Source organism: Emydura macquarii, unplaced genomic scaffold, assembly GCF_026122565.2.
Source record: "Emydura macquarii macquarii isolate MOO-44397 ecotype Brisbane River unplaced genomic scaffold, CSIRO-AGI_Emac_v2 contig_3042, whole genome shotgun sequence".
NCBI lineage: Eukaryota > Metazoa > Chordata > Testudines > Chelidae > Emydura > Emydura macquarii.
Window position 1 is genome coordinate 599,689 of NW_027133179.1, and position 20,627 is coordinate 620,315.

The window sequence follows — 20,627 nt, forward strand, 5'->3', positions numbered from 1 at the left end:
CAGCTCTACAAGTATCTCCTGTGAGTGAGGCTGGCAAGGCATCTGACATGTTTCTATCTTTGACACAAACCACGGTAACCTCAGACACATTTATTTCAAACAGCATCAAAAATGGAACCAAACTGTGCTCATAATAAATCCCATGATCACTCTCTCTAGAAGTGACAGAACCAGGGAGCAGCCAGGCTGTTGCAAAGAAAGCTGAGGCCCATCTGAGAAGCTAATAAGCAATCTTGGCATTATACAAGAGAGAGCATCCTTGAGTCAGCGACTCCTGCATATACATTAGATGTGTATAGAATCAACTTGGTTGGACCAAAGTCAGTGATCCAGATTAGAGTCCACCAGATGTAGTGCTTCAGCTGAAAATTTGTAGCTTCTACTTTGGTTTGCAGGGAAGAAAATGAAGTGAAGAGATCTAGAATTTCACTCGCCTCTGTTCTAAGTCCCAGGGACCCAATCTTGCCTTAGTTACACCTGTGCCACCCCAGTGACTTTGAGTGGCTCTTGTGCAGCAGAGAAGAGAATTTAGTCTAAGATTCTTTGCTGACATTGGCTGTCCAGGCATTACACCCCTCATGCAGATGTTTGTTAGCATTTATGGCAGTTTATACAGCATTAGAGATGGCCCCAGCGCTTTACAGGTGGGACCATACCAAGAATAAAATGCACTCCTTCTCACTCAGGTCCCTGCATCCACAGGGAGCCCTGGACATTTGTCTGTGAACCCCACAGGGGGGAGATAGGGGGACCTGGCTCAGAGGAGTGAGTCCCATTCCCATTGTCCAGGCCGATAGCCACAAAGCATGAGTGGAAGCTTTGATTCAAGGGACAGATTCAAGGAGTCAACTGGGGCTGGGACCTGCTGCTAATGGGCAGGTTCTTTAGTGACTCCAGGAGTTGTAGACAGCTGTGTCCCCTTGATCAGCACATCGGGATGCAGGGAATGTGCCCTGGGCTGATTCTAAGGGGAGGGGTGCAACAGGCTGGTCTTTGCCCCACATGCTCTCTTCTTTCAGCAGGTGGCACTTTTGTGCTGGCAAAGGGCAAGGTGGGAGTTGCTGACTCATAGTGCAGCTGGCGGTTTGCCCTGCCCATTGCCCACAGTTCAGCTTAGACACGCTACAAAGGCACTGTTAAAAAGAAGCAGCCTTGCATGTAATCGCTGGCAGGTGTGCCGCAGGAGTCTGTTTCTGAGAGCGGGGTGGGGACCACAAATCTGGTTTGGGATTTTCCTATTACTTGCACAGGAGAAACATTAGCAGAGGGCAGATCCTCAGCTAACATGAAGTGTCACAGCTCCATGGAAGTCTCTGTGGCTCTGGCAGTTTGCAGCAGCTAGGGATCTGCCCCACAAGGCACGCCAAGAGAAAGCAGCTGTCTGACCCCAGTACACTGCGCAATGATGATAGACAAGCCTGGACCTGGGTCTTCTTGGCAACATCTCTGGGCTACTTATCTCTGGGCTTCCATACAATCAGGGGGAGTTTATATTCAGAGCCTGTGTGCAAAGCCAAATTCAGGTGGGATCACTTAACCTGAAGGGCTTGTGTTCACTGCGGCAGAAATCACTTGCTGACAGCAGGGATCCGCACTGGGTAGCTGATTTAGTAGAAAGTGCAGAAAAGGAAATCTCTCCAGGTCAGGTCAGATGTTTTGTAGGTGAGAGGTGGGGTGACGGTGCAAGATAAGAAAGGATCCTCTGGAGAGAGAACAGAAAAGGAAAGAATTGGAGCAAATCTGTTGTTCTTCCTGCTGGAGACAAAGTCAGAAATTTCAGGCCAGCAGAAAGTCAGAGAGGAATGGGGAAAAATCTGGGTGAAAAGTAGAATGGGTCTGGCAGCTTTAGCTATGGGATATCTACTCTGCAGTGACCTGGAATCCTACTTTCGCCGTCTCCGACTCAAGGAATATTTCCACCACACCACTGAACAACACACTAACCCACAGATACCTTCCTATCAACTCTACAAGAAGAAGAATTCTGCATGGACTTCTCCTGACGGTCGAAACAACAGACGAGACTTTTACATAGAGTGTTTCCACTGACGAGCACAAGCCAAGATTGTAGGCAAGCAACATCGCTTGCCCAATAACCTCAGCCATGCAGAACGCAACGCCATCCACAGCCTCAATAACAACTCTGACATTATAATCAAAGAGGCAGACAAAGGAGGTGCCATTGTCATCATGAATAGATCGGATTACAAACAGGAGGCTGCCAGACAACTCTCCAACACCACATTCTACAAGCCACTACTGTCCGATCCCACCGAGGAATACCAAAAGAAACTACAACATCTACTTAAGAAACTCCCTAGAGAAACACAGGAACAAATCGATACAGACTCACCCCTTGAGCCCCAACCAGGGTTATTCTATCTGCTACCCAAGATCCACAAACCTGGGAATCCTGGACACCCTATCATCTCAGGCATTAGCGCTCTCACAGCAGTACTGTTAGGCTATATGGACTCTCTCCTCAGGCCCTATGCCACCAGCACTCCTAGCTATCTTCGTGATACCACTGACTTTCTGAGAAAACTACAGTCCATCGGTGATCTCCCAGAAAACACCATCCTAGCCACTATGGATGTAGAAGCTCTCTACACCAACTTTCCACACAAAGATGGACTACACACCATCAGGAACATTTTCCCTGATGATATGGATCACCTGGTAGCTGAACTTTGTGACTTTGTCCTGACCCACAACTACTTCAGATTTGGAGGCAATCTATACCTTCAAGTCAGTGGCATAGCTATGGGCACCTGCATGGCCCCACAGTATGCTAACATATTTATGGCTGACCTAGAACTCCGCTTCCTCAAACTCATCCCCAAGCACCTCTCCTTTACCTACGCCACATTGATGACATTTTCATCATATGGACCCACGGGAAAAAGTCCCTCGAAGAATTCCACTGGGATTTCAATAATTTCCATCCCACCATTAACCTCAGCCTGGACCAGCCCACACAAGAAATCCACTTCCTGGAAACTACAATACAAATAAAGGATGATCACATTAATACCACCCTATACCAAAAGCCAACTGACTGCAATACATACCTTCATGCCTCCAGCTTCCACCCTGGACACATTACACAATCCATTGTCTACAGCCAAGCCCTAAGATACAACTGGATTTGCTCCGATCTCTCAGACAGAGACAAACACCTACAGGATCTTCATAAAACATTCTTAAAACTACAATACCCACCTGGAGAGGTGAAGAAACAAATTGACAGAGCCAGACGGGTACCCAGAAGTCACCTGCTACAGGACAGACCCAACAAAGAAAACAACAGAACACCACTGGCCATCACCTACAGCCCCCAACTAAAATCTCTCCAACACATAATTAAGGATCTACAACCTATCCTAGCAGATGACCCCTCACTTGCTCAAGCTGTGGGAGGCAGGCCTATCCTTGCTTGCAGACAGCCCCCCAACCTGAAGCAAATACTCACCAGCAACTGTACACCATACAACAAGAATACTAACCCAGGAACCTACCCCTGCAACAAACCCCGTTGCCAGCTCTGCCCGCACATTGACTCTAGTGACACCATAACAGGTCCTAACCACATCAGGCACACCATCAGGAGCTCATTCACCTGCACATCTACTAATGTAATATATGCCATCATGTGCCAGCAATGCCCCTCTGCCATGTACATTGGCCAAACCGGACTGTCACGATGCAAAAGAATAAATGGACACGAATCAGACATAAAAAATGGTAACATCCATAAACCAGTCGGAGAACACTTCAATCTCCTAGGACACTCTGTAGCTGACTTGAAAGTTGCCATACTTCAACAAAAAATCTTCAAAAACAGACTTCAGCGAGAAACTGCAGAGCTGGAACTCATATGCAAACTTGACACAATCAAACTGGGTCTGAATAGGGACTTGGAATGGTTATCTCATTACAAGAAGTAATTGTCACTGTTCTTACATTCTCACCTTTTAATCAATGGTTGTGAATAGGCCTCATCTACTCTAACTGAATGGACTTTGCTAACACCTAGCTTCCCCATTGTTGTTCCTTACCCTTGGATGTCTATATATACACCCCCTATCTGATTTCTATTTCTTGCATCTGATGAAGTGGGTTGCAGCACACGAAAGCTTATGCCTGCAGAAATTAAATGTGTTAGTTTTTAAAATGCTACAGGACTCTCGTTGTTTTTGCTGTATACAGACTAACACGGCTACCCCTCTGGGATATCTACAATCACCCTATAACACCCAACCTAACTCAGCACGTTGGGGCCCTGATTCCTCTGCTCTGCTTCCTCTCTCATCATTTACACCTGTCCGAAGCGGGTGTCGAATGCTCCAGCCAGGCAAAGTCTCACTAGGCAGGGCTTTAGCATCTCTTTCCATAGGCAGAAATGGTGACCCACCTTCACATCATCTGTTGGTGTAAAATGGCTTAACTGTAGGAGCCAGAGGAGCAGTGAGATTTATACCAGCTGAGGTTCTCACCCCCCATATGCAAAGGAATCAGGTGCTGGGTATGAACAGATCTGTTCTGCGGCTGTGTCATCCACACCCCACCCTCGCAGGTGCTGTCTGGGAAAATGTCAGGCAAACGATCCTGCTCTGTTATCATCAATCAGACTGATCATGCAGACGCAGGCTTGTGTGAGATTTAGCTTCTCTTCTCACAGCAGTTCTCACAAAACAGAGCATAAACCTCTCCCATTGGACTCGGTGGCAGAACTCCCCTTTGACTTAATGGGAGCAGAATCAGGCGCAGTGCTGGGCACAGATCAGCATCCTAGGCTGGGTGCCTCTGGTTCTGAGTCTGGCTCTGACCGGAGCCCAGGGGCAGGAATCCTAGACCTTTGCCTCTTTCCCCCACTGAGTGGGCTGGTGGCATTACTGTGGTTTGACACATGGACACACCGGAAACACCGAAGGACCGTGAGCAAGAACCACATGGAAAAGGGATAAAAGTGGCACATGACAAAGTTCTGCCCTTGCCTGGGCTGTTACTGTGGGGGATATTTTGTAGATTCAAGGGTACTACAGCCACTGCACTAGGCCCATGGGGGCAGACAAGGAAAGAGCCATTGTCCACTAGGACTCAGGGAGTTTACGGGACGTTGGTGCAGAGAACTGGTCTGAGCTGAGCAACTTCAGGGGATGGAGTTTGTTCAGGTCCCTGCATCCACAGGGAGCCCTGGACATTTGTCTGTGAACCCCACAGAGGTGCTGACAGCAGGGATCAGCACTGGGTGGGTGCAGCTGAACTGGGGTGAGATGTGACTCAGCTGCGAGCGTAGGAAAGAAAAACTGTTCTGTTCCAGGTCAGATATTTTTGTAGGGTGGAGGAGAGGTAACAGTGCAGGTTTGGGTGCAAGATAAGAAAGGATCCTTTGAGATGAGAACAGAAGAGGGAAAGATTGGAGCAAATGCATGCAGTGGCCTCATGGCGGGGTTACAACACAGCGCCTGGATGTGTTGTGCTATGCACAGCCCTGTAGTCCTAACTGCTGGGCTGCATAGCTCCACGCTACAAAGCTAGGTCGACACAAGTCAGCTCATGCAGACCCAGCTCTGCAAGTGTCTCCACTAAAAGGGCGCTCCCACCGCTGTAAACGGCGCTGTCTTAATAATGCCACCTCCGCACGGGGTGCAGCGCCTGGGTCGACGTAGTCAGGTCGATGCAGTGTCAGTGTGAACGCTGTGCTGCTGACATCGACTCTTGCTGCCTTTCACAGGGCCCCAGATTGTCCTTGGTTCTGAACGTTAGGTGAGGTGAGAAAGCCGGCATCGTGTGGGCGGTGGGGAGGGCAGCTGGGGGCCAGGCACCCACCCCCAGGCAAGGGAACTGCAGCAGTTGTGCTATGGTGGGGGAAGGGGGGATGGATTCTACACCCCTGGCACAGCATGAAGGATTTGCCCGTTGAAAGAAGCTGGGTTCCTTGTGCCACCTGCCAGCCCTTAGCCAGGGGTTGTGTCCCAAGAGAAGGGTCAGCCACAGAGCCCTGCACTGGAGACTTCCTGCAGGCAGCTGAAGGGAAGCGGAGATGTGCCCCCCCTCCCCCCATCACCCTGGTATCCCTCCTCCCTCAGCCAATGGGAGGAGAGGGACAACATCAGCTAGTTGAGGACAGAAGACATCCAGGCAGCACGGCAAGCAGTCTCCAACCCTGGGCAGAGCCCAGGTGCCCAGGGAAGCTGGAGGGAGGCTATGGTTATCCCTGCTTTCTCCACATGGCAGAGACCAGCCGGGGAGTGGAGGGGAGAGAGGTCTCCAAACAACCTGCCTCTGCGGCACATCCAGGCCCAGCAACTGGCCTGTCTGTAACCCCAGCCTGCAGGAAAGCCTTGGGAGGCGATGGTCCGTTCCTACTGTCCCCAGCCTGCCAGTGACGGGACAGCCCGTCTCTCCTGCAGCCTGCTCGCCCCTGCAGCAGCCCTCTTCAGATCCCGGCCTTTGGGTCCAGAGACCCGACCCGCTGGCATCAGCACCCGCGGGTTCCAATCTCTAAAAGCTGCCAGCACCATTCCAGACCGGACGCACGGTTAGTCCCTCTCTGGCGATCCCCAGGGAGGAGCTGCTGGCCAACGCCACTGCCAGGAGAGGACCCTGAGTGAGTCCCCTGTGTGACAGCTAGACCGGGTTTAATCGTTCATCATTAAGGCACATTGCCTCTGTGATGGGACTTCTACCTGGATCGGCAAGATCTGCACTGCCCATTCCCAGCGTAATAAAACGTGTTTCTAACGGTATCTCCTTCCTGGCCTGCAACACGTCTCCATGTGCATCCCCTGGGTGCCCGAGACATGGGGGATGGACAGAACGGGGGTAGGGGAGTAGATATGCTTTCTGGTTAGGAATACGGGAGAGTGTAAGGCACATGGCCTAGCATGCTTACCAGCAGAACCGTTTGTAACCAAAAATATCATCAATGTCTCTAATCGTTGAATGTTCTTATTGAGTGTCTATTTCTCTTTGATCAAACTCTTCTAGTTATTGGTTTTTAACGTGGCTGCTTGCCTGCATTTGAATTGTTTATGAGCTCAAGTGTGGTAGCCACGACCGCAGGGTGTTTAAGCCCTTGTCTCCCTGCAGGCACTGCCAAGTAGCTTCAATCTTTAGCACAGCAGGAGGAGGAGTCAGGCATCTACCAGCAGCAGCGTGAAACGAGCCCAGGCAGAAACCTTGGAATCTGTGAGGTGCCCGCTCCTGGTCTCACATCACACAGGTACTAAACTAGCGCCAAAAGGGGGATTACACTTGATTTGTGTCTCATTGCTTTATCCTGCCACCCACCCTTGAAGAGAGAGTCTCAGCACTGGTTCCAGTTCCGGTAGAGATTTTTATTCGGCCATATTCATGATGCACACGCAGACAGGTGCCAAAGTGCTCTGCAGATACTGCTTCCTTCCTCCTGCATGTCAGGCGCTCACCAGGGCAGGGTGTTTCCTTCCCAGCTCACGAGGACCCCATGGTGTTTCTCAGAGAGGTTGCAAAGCACCTTCATGATCCCGCTCACGCTTTCCTCCACCGTCAGGTCTGCCTGCAACGTTCAAGCCAGAGTGTGAGACAGAATACAAGTGCACTTTCCTCTCAAGGCATTGAGCGCACGGCGTAGATGGGGGTTCGCAACCTCTTCCGTACAGTGACTCCATGTTCCAACAAATAACATTTCTGGGTCCTTTCCCATATAGCCATCTAGAAAGTAAGGGTGTTTGTGACCACCTGAAACCTGTTTGGAGCACCCTCCCCTGAAGGGGGCTGAGAACTCCTGGCCTAAGAAACTCTTTTTTCGTCTCTAATCTCCTTGTGTAGCCGACTGCCCAGGAAGGCCTGACCCCATGCCCAAAGTCTGCAATTAGGCCCTTTTATGCCACATAAAACTAATGCAACACATCAAGTGTCCCTTTCCCCTAGCTTGGGGTCGTTTGTGGGGTCTGTCTATTCCAGTGGTTCTTAACCTTTCCAAACTACTGTACCCCTGAAGCCTGAGTCCCACCCCCACGGGGCTGAGGCATGTAACTTAGTTTCATGGCGCCCCTGTGGCTCCAGGCAATTGCCTTTCTTGACACCCCCAATACCAGCTCTGCACTTGCGACCCCTCTAAAACCCCAGGTTAAGAAACACTGGTCTATTCCCTAAAGGTTTTGCTAGTCTGAGTAAAAGGAAGTGCGGGAGAATCCCCATCTTTCCCCAGACAGTCTCTGCTGGGAGCCATCGCTACCTGCACGCTGATCTGGAAGGTCATTAGCCCACCTACCTCGGCACTTCCCAGCTCAGTTTTCACCCAACCCGGGTGCAGGGCCGTGCACAGGATCCCGGCATCCTTGTACCCCAGTGACTGGCACTTCGTGAGCATGTTCAGCGCAGCCTGGAGGGGAAGCATGTTGTGAGCAGAGGCAGAACCACAGCAGCACCCGTGCACAACACCCCAACCCTGCTCGTTCTCCAGTGTGTGGCGCTGCAGCTGGGAATGATGAAAACACACCACCCGAATAGCCAGGAACTGAGGGATTCAGCCAAGGCGGGGGCAGGGCCCAAGTGCTGCAGTGGCAGGGGAAGAAGATCCTGGGGCAAGGAAAGGCGGCAGAGGGGAGAGGAGAGGCAGGAGCCTTCCATGGGAAGTGGGTAAGAGCAGGGAGAGAGAGGCCACAGCGGTAAGAGGGGCGTTCCCATGGGAGCGCAGCGTGTGGAGGTGTCTGGAATCCTCCCTGTGTTAGCAGAGAAGTGTAAATAAAGAGCTGCCTTCTCAGTTAAGATGATCCTTGAAGGATCCCCAAATGCTTTACATGCCAGTCATCTGCTGGCCCCTGCGTTGGGGTACCTGTGCCTAAGGCGGGCACCTGTGCTTTTTATGCACCCACACATGATGCTCCTTATTTGCAGTGTTTGCTCAGCACCTTGGGACCCTTCAGGAGAGCAGGACGCTGCCTAATTGAAAAATGTTGCTCTTAAAACCAAGCTCGGCGGGTTGGAGGGAGCAGCCGTGTGCACGTGCGGGAGGAAATTCCCCCAGTCTGGCTGCTGGGCTTGTGGTGGGACTGTGCCTGTAGGGAGCTAAACGCACAGCTCTGTGGTGACAGGAATTCACCAGCTCTAGTGCGGAAGCAGAAGGAGATTGTGAGATCAAGGGACTTAGCAACATCGGAGCAATGTGTGGTGGAACTTGAGGGCAGAAACTTCCTAGAGAAGGAGTAGGAAGCTTTCAACCGCTTTGTAGCTTCACATCTGTTTGGTTCCTGAAGGAGTCTGGCCAATGTGGTGGATTATAAGTGGCTGAGGACATTCCCTGTTAGGCCACCAAGGAAAAGGGGTGACTGTAGCAATATTTTACATCCCACCCCAGAGTGAAATGGATAACCGTGCACTCCCAGTCAGTGAGATGGACTCGCCCGGTGGGGGTTAAACATATTCCGTTTGGGGTCATCATGGAGGTGACTGTTGTGGCATGGTCATTACCTTCATTCATTACCTGCAGACTGAGAACTAGTGGATGCAATGACTCTCCCACGACTGCTTAGCCCGCGGGAGCCGTACCTTGCTGCAGCGGTAGGAGACGACTGGTACGAAGAAGAAGGTTTCAGGCGTTTTCTCGATGGATCCCAGAACAGAGGAGATGTTGACAATGGCCGCCTTGCTGCAGCTCATGCCTTTCTGGTTGCTTCCCTGGGCAGCCTTCTTCAGCAAGGGCAGGAACACCTGGGGAGATGCTGCATCACTTTGTCCTTGATAACACACTTGCCTGCTTCTCAGACTTAAATTTGCTCGTACCTCAGTCCCACTTGCTGTGTTCCCCCCAACCTGCTCTCCCCTTCGCTTCCTCCTCCCACTCCCCATTTCCCCCCTCCCTTCACTGCACTCCTTTTGCTAGAAACAGCTTCCCAATTAGTTATCCCTGAGCAACTCCTTCAACCCACTCCTCAACCACCACCTGCTCCACTCCTTCTGCCACCTAGAACATCCCAGTGACACCTGACGCGGGCTCTCCTGAACCTGGTTGTGCCGTCAGACTATAAACTGTCTAAGGCAAGAACTACATTTTATTCTGCCTTGTAAGTTATCAGCTATAAAATGCCAGGTCCATCTACAATGCTGTATAAGCGATAATACTAACTGATAAATAATAATAAACATCTAGATGAGACCTGCAATGTCTGGTCCACCCATGGCATAAAAAGTGGGTGAATTAAATTCTCTTCTCTGCTAGGCCTGTGTCACCCCATTAAAGTGAATGGAACGTGTCAGTGTTACCAGGCCAGCTGCACCTTTGCCCCCTTCTCTGGTCTCTGAGCGCACCCCATCAGGTGTTAGGCCTCCTGCCTTTATCTCCCGAGGTGGGAGTCCTGAGATTCCCCAGCTCTCAGATCGGGTCTCAGGCTACAACTCCCTGTGCACCTGCTGTGACCTTTCAACTCAGCACCTGCACGCAGAGCTCAGCAAAATTTTACGACCAAAACTGGTTTTCAGTGAAAAATGCAGATTTGGTGGCAATGAAATGATTCACGAATTCATCTTGATTTCACAGAATTGTTCTCGTTGGACAAAATCCCTAAAATATTCTGAATAAAAAATTAAACACTTTGATTTTTCATTTCAAGATAACTTTGGTTGAAAATTTCCTTTCATTTTACGTTTAAAAAATTAAGAAATATTTTAAAGTACTCAAATTCGTAATGCTTTATTCAACCAGAAATTATTATTATTATTTTTTTTACTCTTTGATTTGCCAAAAATTACCATTTTTGGTCTGAGCTGGAATAATTTTTGACTTTTCAAAAAATCCGTCTTTCACCCAGCTGTATCTGCAAATCTTCCCTTCAGGCGCTGTGAGCAGAGGTGAATACAGTGACCCAAACAGCCTTCCTAAAAGGAAGGAGTGTTTAATTTTAGCAGCAGGACCACAGCACAGCATGGCAGAGAAGGTGTTTAACACAATAGAAGGTCTATGCGTGGATCTGTATTACCTAAGCATTTGGGGGAAGCCTTGGGAAGGCCCAACTGCTTCAGACCCTCCTGGAGGGTCTGTGTCTGTCTGTTCCTCTGACCAGCTCCCTGACAACTGCCCCCCCACCTCTGTGTTTGTACAGCACCTAGCACGAGTTAGAGCCTGACCGAGATCTGTGTGCTTTACCAGGATACGAAGGAGTCTCTTCTAATAATAATAAATGGGCCACTTCCCTTTAAAGCAGGGAGGGGTGAAATTCTAGCTCTCTTCAGCTCATTTTTTTGCTTTGAAACAAAAAATCCAACATAAGAATTGTCAGCGAAAGCTCTCTGTCAGGTGGGCTCTTACCTGGGTCACTAACAGCGGCCCAACAACATTGATGTTATAGACGCTTAACATATCTTCAGGAGTCGCTGACTCAAGCGTACTTGGTGACGTAACTCCAGCATTATTTATCAGCAAATTTAGGCCAGATCCTCCCAGACGGGCCTCAGCTTTCTTTGCAGCAGCCTTGATGCTCCCTGGGTCTGTAGCTTCTGGAGAGAGAACACAGGCCTGGTTATGAGCATGGTTTGCTTCCATTCCTGATACTATGTGAAATAAATACAGCCAAGACTTTGGTAGTTCTGGGTTATGGCTAGAGACACTCGACCCCTTCCCAGCCTGGTTCTGTAAATGTTTCATATTATGCATTCAGGCTGGCTCCAATTCTCATTGACTTCAGTGGGAGCTGGGTTGGCCCCTTAACATTACTTGAGATAACAAAGCCTACAAATTCGATCGCAGTAGCTAGGAAAGATGCAAAGAAAACAGAAGGGCAGGAAAATCTCCACGGCCTTTCTACCGTGCAAGATCTAAACAGCCCACAGTTTTATCACTGGAACTGGGACCAGGGATGGGAACGCGGTAAAGGGCCAAGGATGACATGGACAGAGACAAAGTCACAGCAGCATTACTTGCGTTTCCATGCACTGCCAGCTGTAACTGATGCTAACACGCTGCTCTGCTCTGAACACTGCCTCTGGTGTAGTGGCTCGATGCAGCTCCTTGTTTGTTGCTTTCTGACTTCAGAGCAAATGTGTTCTGTTTACATGTCATTAAAAATGATGCAGGACTTGAGTCTTGTTTTACCCTAGTGCCTGGGACGCTGCCAGCGCTGGAAAGGGGCCTTGGTGTCAGTGAGAATCAAATCCATTTATTCTAGCTGCTAGCCTAGGACCTGAGCGTCAGGCTGGGCTCCTTCCTTCTCACGCTTCATCATTGCTGTGTGTGTACATTTCCACTGGCTAAATCTTCTCCTTCCTCCTGCCTGTGCTACCCCATCAACCTACAGTGCTGCTGCTTGGCTCTCAGACCCCAGGGTGAATTGGTGAGCCTGGCAGTTAGAAAATAAAATCCTGAGCACATCTGATCTGGAATTGATGAGACACAGTAAGCACAGTGCTGCGGGGCCTCTGTTACACAGGCGTTCAGAGTAAATGTGCATAGGCAGGTGTCACTGATTTGGAATCTGCTCCTCCTCCCATTAAAGCCAAGGAGTGTTTTTTGCCTTTGACTTCAATGGCAGCAAGTTCAGGGCTTTTCTGCTGGAGTAATGGCAAAAGGAAAATATACCAAAGTCCACAGCGGGGCTTAGCAGCACAGTCACCAAAAGGATTCTGCTCAGCTGGCCATTCCTTTGCGGGAGACTTGCCCGTGTACCTCACCTTTGAATTCTGCTAGAACAGGAAAAGATTGAGCAAGGTTGCATGGTATCATCTATAATGAATCCTCTAGCCCAGCCCTGATTTCCCTAACACAGGCATGTATCCGATCAGGCATGCCATGGAGAGGGTGAGTATCCCTGGCACGTTAATGAAAACAATGACACAGAACCACGTGATGGAGATGGCTGGGAATCTGAGCATGCCGATTTGGGACCATGGAGCTATGCGAGGCTTGTGAGACAAGATCACCCTGATCCAAACCAGACAATAGGAGAGACCAGGGACAATGGGTGAGCTCTCATGAACATCCTGCATTTTTGCATCTCTAATAGTTTAGGGAGCTTCCACCTGGTCTTTCTCCTAACAGGGGTTCACATCTGTGAGCCTGGTCAAAAGCAGATCTCTGGAGACAGCTGATGGAGGATTCAGTTAGTGCATTGAGCAGAGGCCTAGCTCACTCCTAAGTCTGATGGATCACCCAGAACCTGCAGCCCAGTTTTAGCCACATCACTGTTAGAATGTTTGTCCCATTCCTGGGGTCAGGGCAGGGACCACAAATCCAGTCTGGGATTTCCTGTTGCAGGAGAAAAGTTCATAAAATCTTCCCAGGAAGATAAAAATGCTGAACATCTTTGTAATGCTAAGGCACTTTTAAATGAGAACAAGTCCAGATCTGGGCCTTCCTGGCAACATCTCTAGCTTACTGAACTGTAGAGTCAGATAATGCCCCTTACACCTAGCAGTGCAGGTTTGGATGTAAGCTACTGATTAACTCGAAGTTCATGAAAGTTAATGATGTACAGCCTTAGCTGATAAATTCCGAGTGTTTTCATGTTTCAGTTTTGTGCTCCAAATTTTCAAACTCAAGTTCCTAAAGTTAGGCTCCTACAGCCATATATTTTTAGCACCGGAATATTAGTAGCCTGATCGACCACTGAAAGTCAGATCACGTCTTTTCAGGTGCCTAAATATGAATTTAGGAGCCAAATGTGAGGCTTTGAAAAAGTCAGCCTGTAGCTGCTGGATTCTTTTAGAATTGATGGCCTGTGGTTAAAACACTGGGTTAGAAACCAGGTGATCAGGATCCTGATTCCGCCATAGGCGTCCTGTGTGAGCATGGCCAAAAGTACCCACTCATTGTGGGTGTCTGTCTTGAGATGCCACGGGGCCTGTTTTTCAGAGGCGCTGAGACATCCAGCTGAAGTAATTGACAGATGTTTGTGATCAGCTCCTCTCATAATCAGGCTCTCATTGATTCCAAATGGCCTCTTTGAAATTCAGAACAATGTTAGCCAAAGACGTTTTTTCAACTGCATTCATTAAAACTTGGGCCACAATCTAACGACGAATCTGCATGTGCGTGAAGGGGAACAACAGACCAAAAAAAATAAAATAAATGAAATCACTTCTGTGTGGAGACTAATTTTGAGAATTTTCCGGCCAAAGGAGATGTATTTTTGAGACGGTTAGAAGGGAAGGGGACCAACTGACCTAAGCAGAGTGGGTCTGGCAAACGTAAATCACCTAATAGCTATTGAGTGATTACATAATAAGTAATGTCAGTCATCACCTTGATATATTGTGTGGGCATATATGAGCAGATAAATTCGGTTGCTATGCCAGCCTCACCGCACCTTAGGGCATGTTGTATAAGGAACGTTCAGGCATAGTCTACTCTATTACTGTCAGTTGGACTGTTCATGCAGACGCTAGGCTTGTCTGAGATTTACTTTGTCATCTGTTCTCACAAAGCTGAGCATAACCCAGTCTTGCTCTATCTGGAATTAGCAGCAGAACTCGCCTTTGACTTAAAGGGAACGGAACCAGGTGCAAAGCTGGGCACAGTTTACCAGATGAGGCAGGCAGCCTCTATGACTGCCCTTTCTGCCTTGCCTTGCGATGAGGAGCCACAGTCCTCTGGCACTGTCCGGGTGTTAACAAGCATTGCATTTGTGATTATGGGCAAGTCAGGTGCTGAGAAACTGAAAAAGAATGAACGTGAAAAAGGTCATAGAAGACATAGAGCATAAGCCAAGAACCACCGAGAGGCAAAAGAGTACTGGCTGGAAGGGGAGATGAGGCAAGAACGTACCTAGCTGCAGAATCACAACATTTGGATGCTTGGAAGCCAAATTCTTTAATTCCTGGAAGGAAAAATATTGCATTATGGCACCCAAGTGAAAAGAACAAATGCTGCATCGCCCCATCAGACACAGCCCTGACAATGAGAATATCCCACAACCCTATAGCACAGACGCTTCTATCGCACACATGCAATCCCGTTCATTTCAATGGGGGTGTGTGAGCTTAACTGAGAGCGGAAACTGATCATCTAGTCTGACCTCTTGCACAATGCAGGCCACAGAACCTCACCCACCCACACCTGTAACAGACCCCCTGACCTATGACTGAGTTATTAAAGTCCTCAAATCATGATTGAAAAACTTTAAGGTACAAAGAATCCACCAGCAAGTGAGCCGTGTCCCATGCTACAGAGGAAGGTGAAAAACCTCAGAGCCTTTGCCAATCTGCCCTGGGGGAAAATTCCTTCGCAACCCCAAATATGGCAATCAGCTAAACCCTGAGCACATGGGCAAGACTCACCAGCCAGACACTCAAGAAAGAATTCTCTGTAATAACTCAGAACCTACTCCATCTAACATCCCTTCACCAGCCATTGGCATATCTATCACCAGTCAAAGATCAGTCAATTGCCAAACTAGGCTGTCTCATCATACCATCCCCTCCATACATTTATCAAGCTCAGTTTTGAAGCCAGCTAGGTTTTTTGACCCCACTGCTCCACTTGGAAGGCTATTCCAGAACTTCACTCCTCTGATGGTTAGAAACCTGCATCTAATTTCAAGTCTAAACTTCCTGATGGCCAGTTTATATCCATTAGTTCTGGTGTCCACATTGGTGCTGAACTTAAATAATTCCTCTCCCTCCCTGGTATTTATCAACCTTCTTTTGGTTAGGCTAAACAAGCCAAGCTCTTTGAGTCTCCTCTCATAAGGCAGGTTTTCCATTCCGTGGATCATCCTAGTAGCCCTTCTTTGCACCTGTTCCAGTTTGAATTCATCTTTCTTAAATATGGAGGACCAGAACAGCACACACTATTCCAGATGAAGTCACCAGGTGGTTGGGCAGAAATCACGTACTTTTTGGATTGAGATGTCTGAGTACTTCTTGACTATCAGCCAGGTCTGCCTAGGACCCCCTGCACCCACGTCTATGGATTTGTAACAAATTGGGGCTCTGACTGGGCAGTTTGCCAGGCTCCTTGCCACAGTTCCCGGCTACCATGTCTGTGCCGTTCTAGCTGCTGCTCTGTGAGGGGCCTGTACCTGAGATGATAACAGGGACAAGTGAGTGATACAGCGTGCTCTAGAGCCGCGTAGAGGCAACGTGTGGCAAGAGAGTTGCAGAAGTGGCTGGAGGAGCAGCATCTGAGCAGCAGTGACTGGGGGCCTTCTGGGTGCAGAGGGAGGGCAGAGACGGGCTGAATGTCTCTGGTTGTGGAGGGAGCTCCCAGAATGGCAGCACCTCAGAGTCACACCCATTCTGCAGTGGGCGCATGGCAGTGGAGAATTGGGCCTGGCAGCGCCCAGGGTTGGGTAACATTGGGCTCAGTCCAAATCAGACCTCCTATTGCAACTTGCGCAGTTCCTGTTTTAACAGGGCAGGAGGTTTCTGGGGTGGAGGGGAACATACAGCTGGGAAACTGTTACAGACTCATCGGTTCTCATGGGATCTGCCATCCAAACCTGCTTTTCTTCCATGCATTTTTGGGGAACATTTTCTAAAACAAAGGTCAGCTAAGCAAAAGGGCTGCATCTCACCTGCGCTCGCGCTCCCTCTGGGTCCCGGCAGGTGGCAAAGATGACTTCTGGTGGGTTCGGTTTCCCAATAAAATGCTTGATCAGCTCCAGGCCAATTCCCCGATTGGAGCCAGTCACCAGGACGCTGCGGATATGACACCCTGCCATGTTCTCTTTGCAGCTGCCTCTAGTCACTCCCTGTCTCTGTAAGTTCAGTTGAACATCTGCTGTTTCATTTCCTCTGAACTGATTTATCTGAGATGAGTCCCCGCCCACATTTTTTATTAGTTTCAATGGAGGCTTTTGTTTGTTACAAAAGCTTGTGCCATGTTTGAGAAAATGGCTTAGTTCCAGAATATCTGGAATAAACAGGAGCTAAGTTGGCAGCCATGAGAGTGAAACACAAATCCACTATCTGAACAACTCCTGCAACTCACTGTGACAGAGAACTCCTGATACTTTGCTTATCACAAGGTCTTAAGATACCCTGAAGCCTTTTCTTTCATCACTAACTTCTTTGTGGGGTTACATTCTCTCTAGTTTTAGCTGTGCTCTCAGTTTGGGTATATTGGTGTAGCCTCACTGAAGCTGCAGATCCCATGTGCTGCATATCTCAGCAAATTTGCACATATCTGGAGGTAGGAGAGGAACAGGTTCAAAGTTAGTTAAACAAAACAGTGATCAGAGAACTGGAAAAGAGAGCCAGTACAAACAAAGTGCCCTAGGGTAGTGTTAGCTGGAGAAGGGGCTAGACCCATTCTGGATGCCCCAGAGTACAGGTCCTGGCTTTGGCTTGGGTCCATCTATCATTGTGATTGAAATGTGCAGACGTCAGGAAGCTCAGAGAGGTGGGAGCTGATTCTGCTCTTACGTGGGTTGGTGTAAATTAGGAGCAACTGCATTAGCTTTAGAGAAGTGGCAGCTGCTCGAATTTGGCATGAAAGCAGAATCCATCTCAGGGGTTCCACAGCAGGTAGAAAGCTGCCCTCTTGGCTCCGTTTCGTGACAGTTAAAGGGACCATGCAGGTGAGCCATTGCATAGGCCTCATTTGTGCACAATATGTGTTGTGGCCTTGCCTGATCAGTGTGTTCCCTGTGATAGAGGGCTTTAATAGGTTGAACAGTGAGCATAGAAGAAAAGTTGGGATCACTGGAACATTTGTTTATTTTCTCTCCAATCCACAGTCCTGCATGTCAGATCCTCTGCCCAGAATCCTTGCCCACTGCTGGGTTTGCTCGGTACATTTCTATAGATTTCTAGAATGTGTCTTTCACTGGAGCAATCCCAACCCACAAAGTGCATGGGAAAGCTCTCACTGATGCTAGTGACCTTTGGGTGAAGCCCAAGAGCTCTGCAGTTGTGTCTAGAGTCTAGCCTATGAACTGCCAACGGTACTTGGTGTGACAGCCTGTCAGAAAGAGCTGAAATGGGAATGCCCTAAAAAGGCCTCCTCATTTCCCAAGCCAATTACTCCTCTCCCAGCTGCCCCTGTCCCTTGGAGGAGAGAAAGCTTCCTTCTAAATTCCCTGCACATCCATCCCATTCATATTCACCCTCAGAGACCAGGATGCTGGGGGACCAGCTGGAGAAGCTATTTTCAAAGCTAGGGCTCTGCCGTTGAAGATTCCCTGAGCCCAGCGTGATCCTTTTTAAAAGAAGGGCTCTCCAGCTCCGGTGTCTCTGATGACCACAGCTGTAGCAGTAGGGCATGAGGAGAGAGGGGCCTCTCCAGTAGGCAGGTCCCAAACCAATTAGATCAATCAATAAATAAATCACTTTAAACATCACTGTATGCTGGTGACTGAGTTTTCAGCTGAAGGAGAAAATAGCTCATCAGCATAAGGCATATAAGACATTTGCATAGCTAACGTGTGCAAAGTGCTTTAGAAGTGATAGGTAATTAATCCTCAGAATTCCCTTTGGAGGTATCGAAAGTCAACTCTACATGGGAAAGTGCTCCTAGTTTTACTGGTATTGTTATAGCACTATACGCCCCACGTGGCTATACTTATTCTGGTATAGGCATGGCTTTTTCTGGCTTAGCCCAAACCCCTTCTCAAGCAACATCAGTTAAACAGAAAAAGCCATATCAGAATTAGAGTGTCCACACTTTAACTATAACTCTATTGGTTTAAACTCAGCTTATTCTGGTATCACTCTCCTACATAGACAAGCCTTAAATGTTATCTTCATTTTGTAGAGGGCAAACTAAGGCAGAGAGAGAACGAGAGACATTGCCCCAACTCCCAAAGAAAGTCTGTGGAAGAACCCAGAAGTCCTGACTCCCAGTGAGATGCTCTAAGCACCTGCAGGCAGTAGCTTTGTGGTACCCAAATACAAACACCAAAGGTTTGCAGTTCCTGTTGGCTTTCAAGACGTACCAAACACTTCAGCTGCCAATAAAAAGCTCCTGTGACCTCTCTGCCGTCTCCCCTCCCTAACCGTCCCACCCGGGACAGGCCTTCAGAGTGCCCTAACCCACAACCCCCAGCAAGCTCTCCGCATCCAGTCACCTCCCCATTCCTACCCCTCTTCAAACAACTCGTACCTTGCTCCCCTACACACTGTCAGCCGTAGTGCTAAGAATGCAGGGATACCAGGCTCTGGAAACAGGGTGGGAGGGCTCATCTGAATCTGCCGAAGATTCCAGTTTGGGGTGAGAGAAGTTTTGGGCTGGTTCGTAGGGTTTTTTAGACAAGTGGGTCATCTCTGGGGTTTGATTGGACGAGTCTGTAACATCAGCTGAGACTGGGAGACTGGTTTGTGTCTGACTACAACAAGAGGAAGGGGATTCATTGCTGGTTACTCTTCTTGTGGAAGGCTTAATCTAGTGCTGGGTCAGCCTTTCCCGGGGTGGCTCATGGTGAGTTTGTGAATGGAGCATGGCAGGTTGAGTTTGAAGCAAACCCTGTGGATTCAGCAGGAAGTTTGAGTTCACTGATCTCCAAGGGAAGCCCTATAAGACCCCAGGGGGCTAGCCCACAGGCTTGCAGAGCTGCCAGGCAACCAGCATCTCCCTGCTTGTGCTCCATGGCCCACTGCCTGCTGTGGACACAGACCATAGGAAGTCCCACCTCAAGGGGTCTGACAGGCAGCAGCCTCATGGTTCCTGATTCGCTCTTCACCCTACATAGACCCAAGAGGTGCTCCAGGAAGTGTCCAGGCAACACTGTAGATCTTCTGTAGCTACCATGACCATTTCTGCTACTTGCTTCTGAACTCCTGGCTTTGACCTTGGCTTGCCTTAAACTTTATCTCCTGACCTGGACCCTGAAACCTAACTCAGACTCTGACTTTTGGTACCAACCTTGGCCTGAAACCTGACTATGAACTCCTCCACCACTCCCAGCCTCAGGTTTGTCCCTGCTCTGACCGTTGGTCCTGACTGCCTTTGTTGGGATCCTGATTTGCTTTTTTGGGTGGGAGACCCTGGACTTTGCACTTGTTCAACTACAAGTTGTCGGATTCAATGTTCAAATTACCAGATGAAATTCTACAGCCTGGGTTCTGCAGGAGGTCGGACTAGAGGATCATAATAATCCCTTCTGACCTTACTCTCTGAATCTAGGATTCATGGGGCTGCAGGAGGCAGTCATGGGAGGAGGATGGATGGAGTCTGTCCAGTGTTGGCAGGATGCAGCCATTTAAATAATCTTAGCCCACATCTACAAGCTGTTGAAGAACTTAATCAGAGCCGACACTTCAATCCCAAAGTGAAGCCTGAGAGGGTGTCAGGTTCAAAGCAGATATCTTGCCCAGCTCAGCTTGAAATCTGTGCTTTTTAGGTGACATGACAGTAGTTGTATATTCATGGATTCACAGATATTCAGGCCAGCTGGGACCTTCAGACGATCTCATCTGAACTCCTGCATAACATAGGCCAGAGAATTTCATCCAGTTATTACTGTATTGAGCAGTAATTTGTTTTTGGCTAAAGTATACAATACAAGGGCAGTCAGGACCACTTCTCTTGGTAGTTTTTCCATTGTTTAATCATCTTGACTGTTAAAATATAGTCCCTTATTTACCGTTTGAAATTGTCTGGCTTTAATTTCAAGTCTTTGTTCTTGTTCTCCTTTTTCCACTAGATTAAAGAACTCTTTATTCCCCAGTATTTTTTCTCCCCATCTAGGTATTTATACACCATAATCAAA

The 20,627-nt window shown here is 48.7% G+C and overlaps 1 protein-coding gene across 1 annotated transcript; it reads right to left on the reverse strand.

Annotated features, from left to right (window-relative positions):
- Positions 1-7,322: 7,322 nt before the first annotated feature.
- On the reverse strand, positions 7,323-16,706 carry LOC137141321 (C-signal-like). Its single transcript, XM_067530167.1, has 6 exons — positions 16,494-16,706; positions 14,744-14,795; positions 11,294-11,481; positions 9,538-9,699; positions 8,261-8,371; positions 7,323-7,543 (listed from the first exon to the last, which is right to left on the reverse strand). The coding sequence occupies exons 1-6, from the start codon at positions 16,638-16,640 to the stop codon at positions 7,430-7,432; spliced, it is 774 nt and encodes a 257-aa protein (XP_067386268.1). The 5' UTR covers positions 16,641-16,706; the 3' UTR covers positions 7,323-7,429.
- Positions 16,707-20,627: the final 3,921 nt, after the last annotated feature.

Excerpts from the sequence above, each read along its gene's own strand:
- LOC137141321 (XM_067530167.1), bottom strand. The coding sequence starts at position 16,640 with ATGGCAGGGTGTCATATCCGCAGCGTCCTGGTGACTGGCTCCAATCGG. Across the intron at positions 14,796-16,493 it reads CAGAGGGAGCGCGAGCGCAG|GAATTAAAGAATTTGGCTTC; the intron begins GTGAGATGCAGC and ends TTTTCCTTCCAG. Across the intron at positions 7,544-8,260 it reads CTGAGCTGGGAAGTGCCGAG|GCAGACCTGACGGTGGAGGA; the intron begins GTAGGTGGGCTA and ends TGAACGTTGCAG.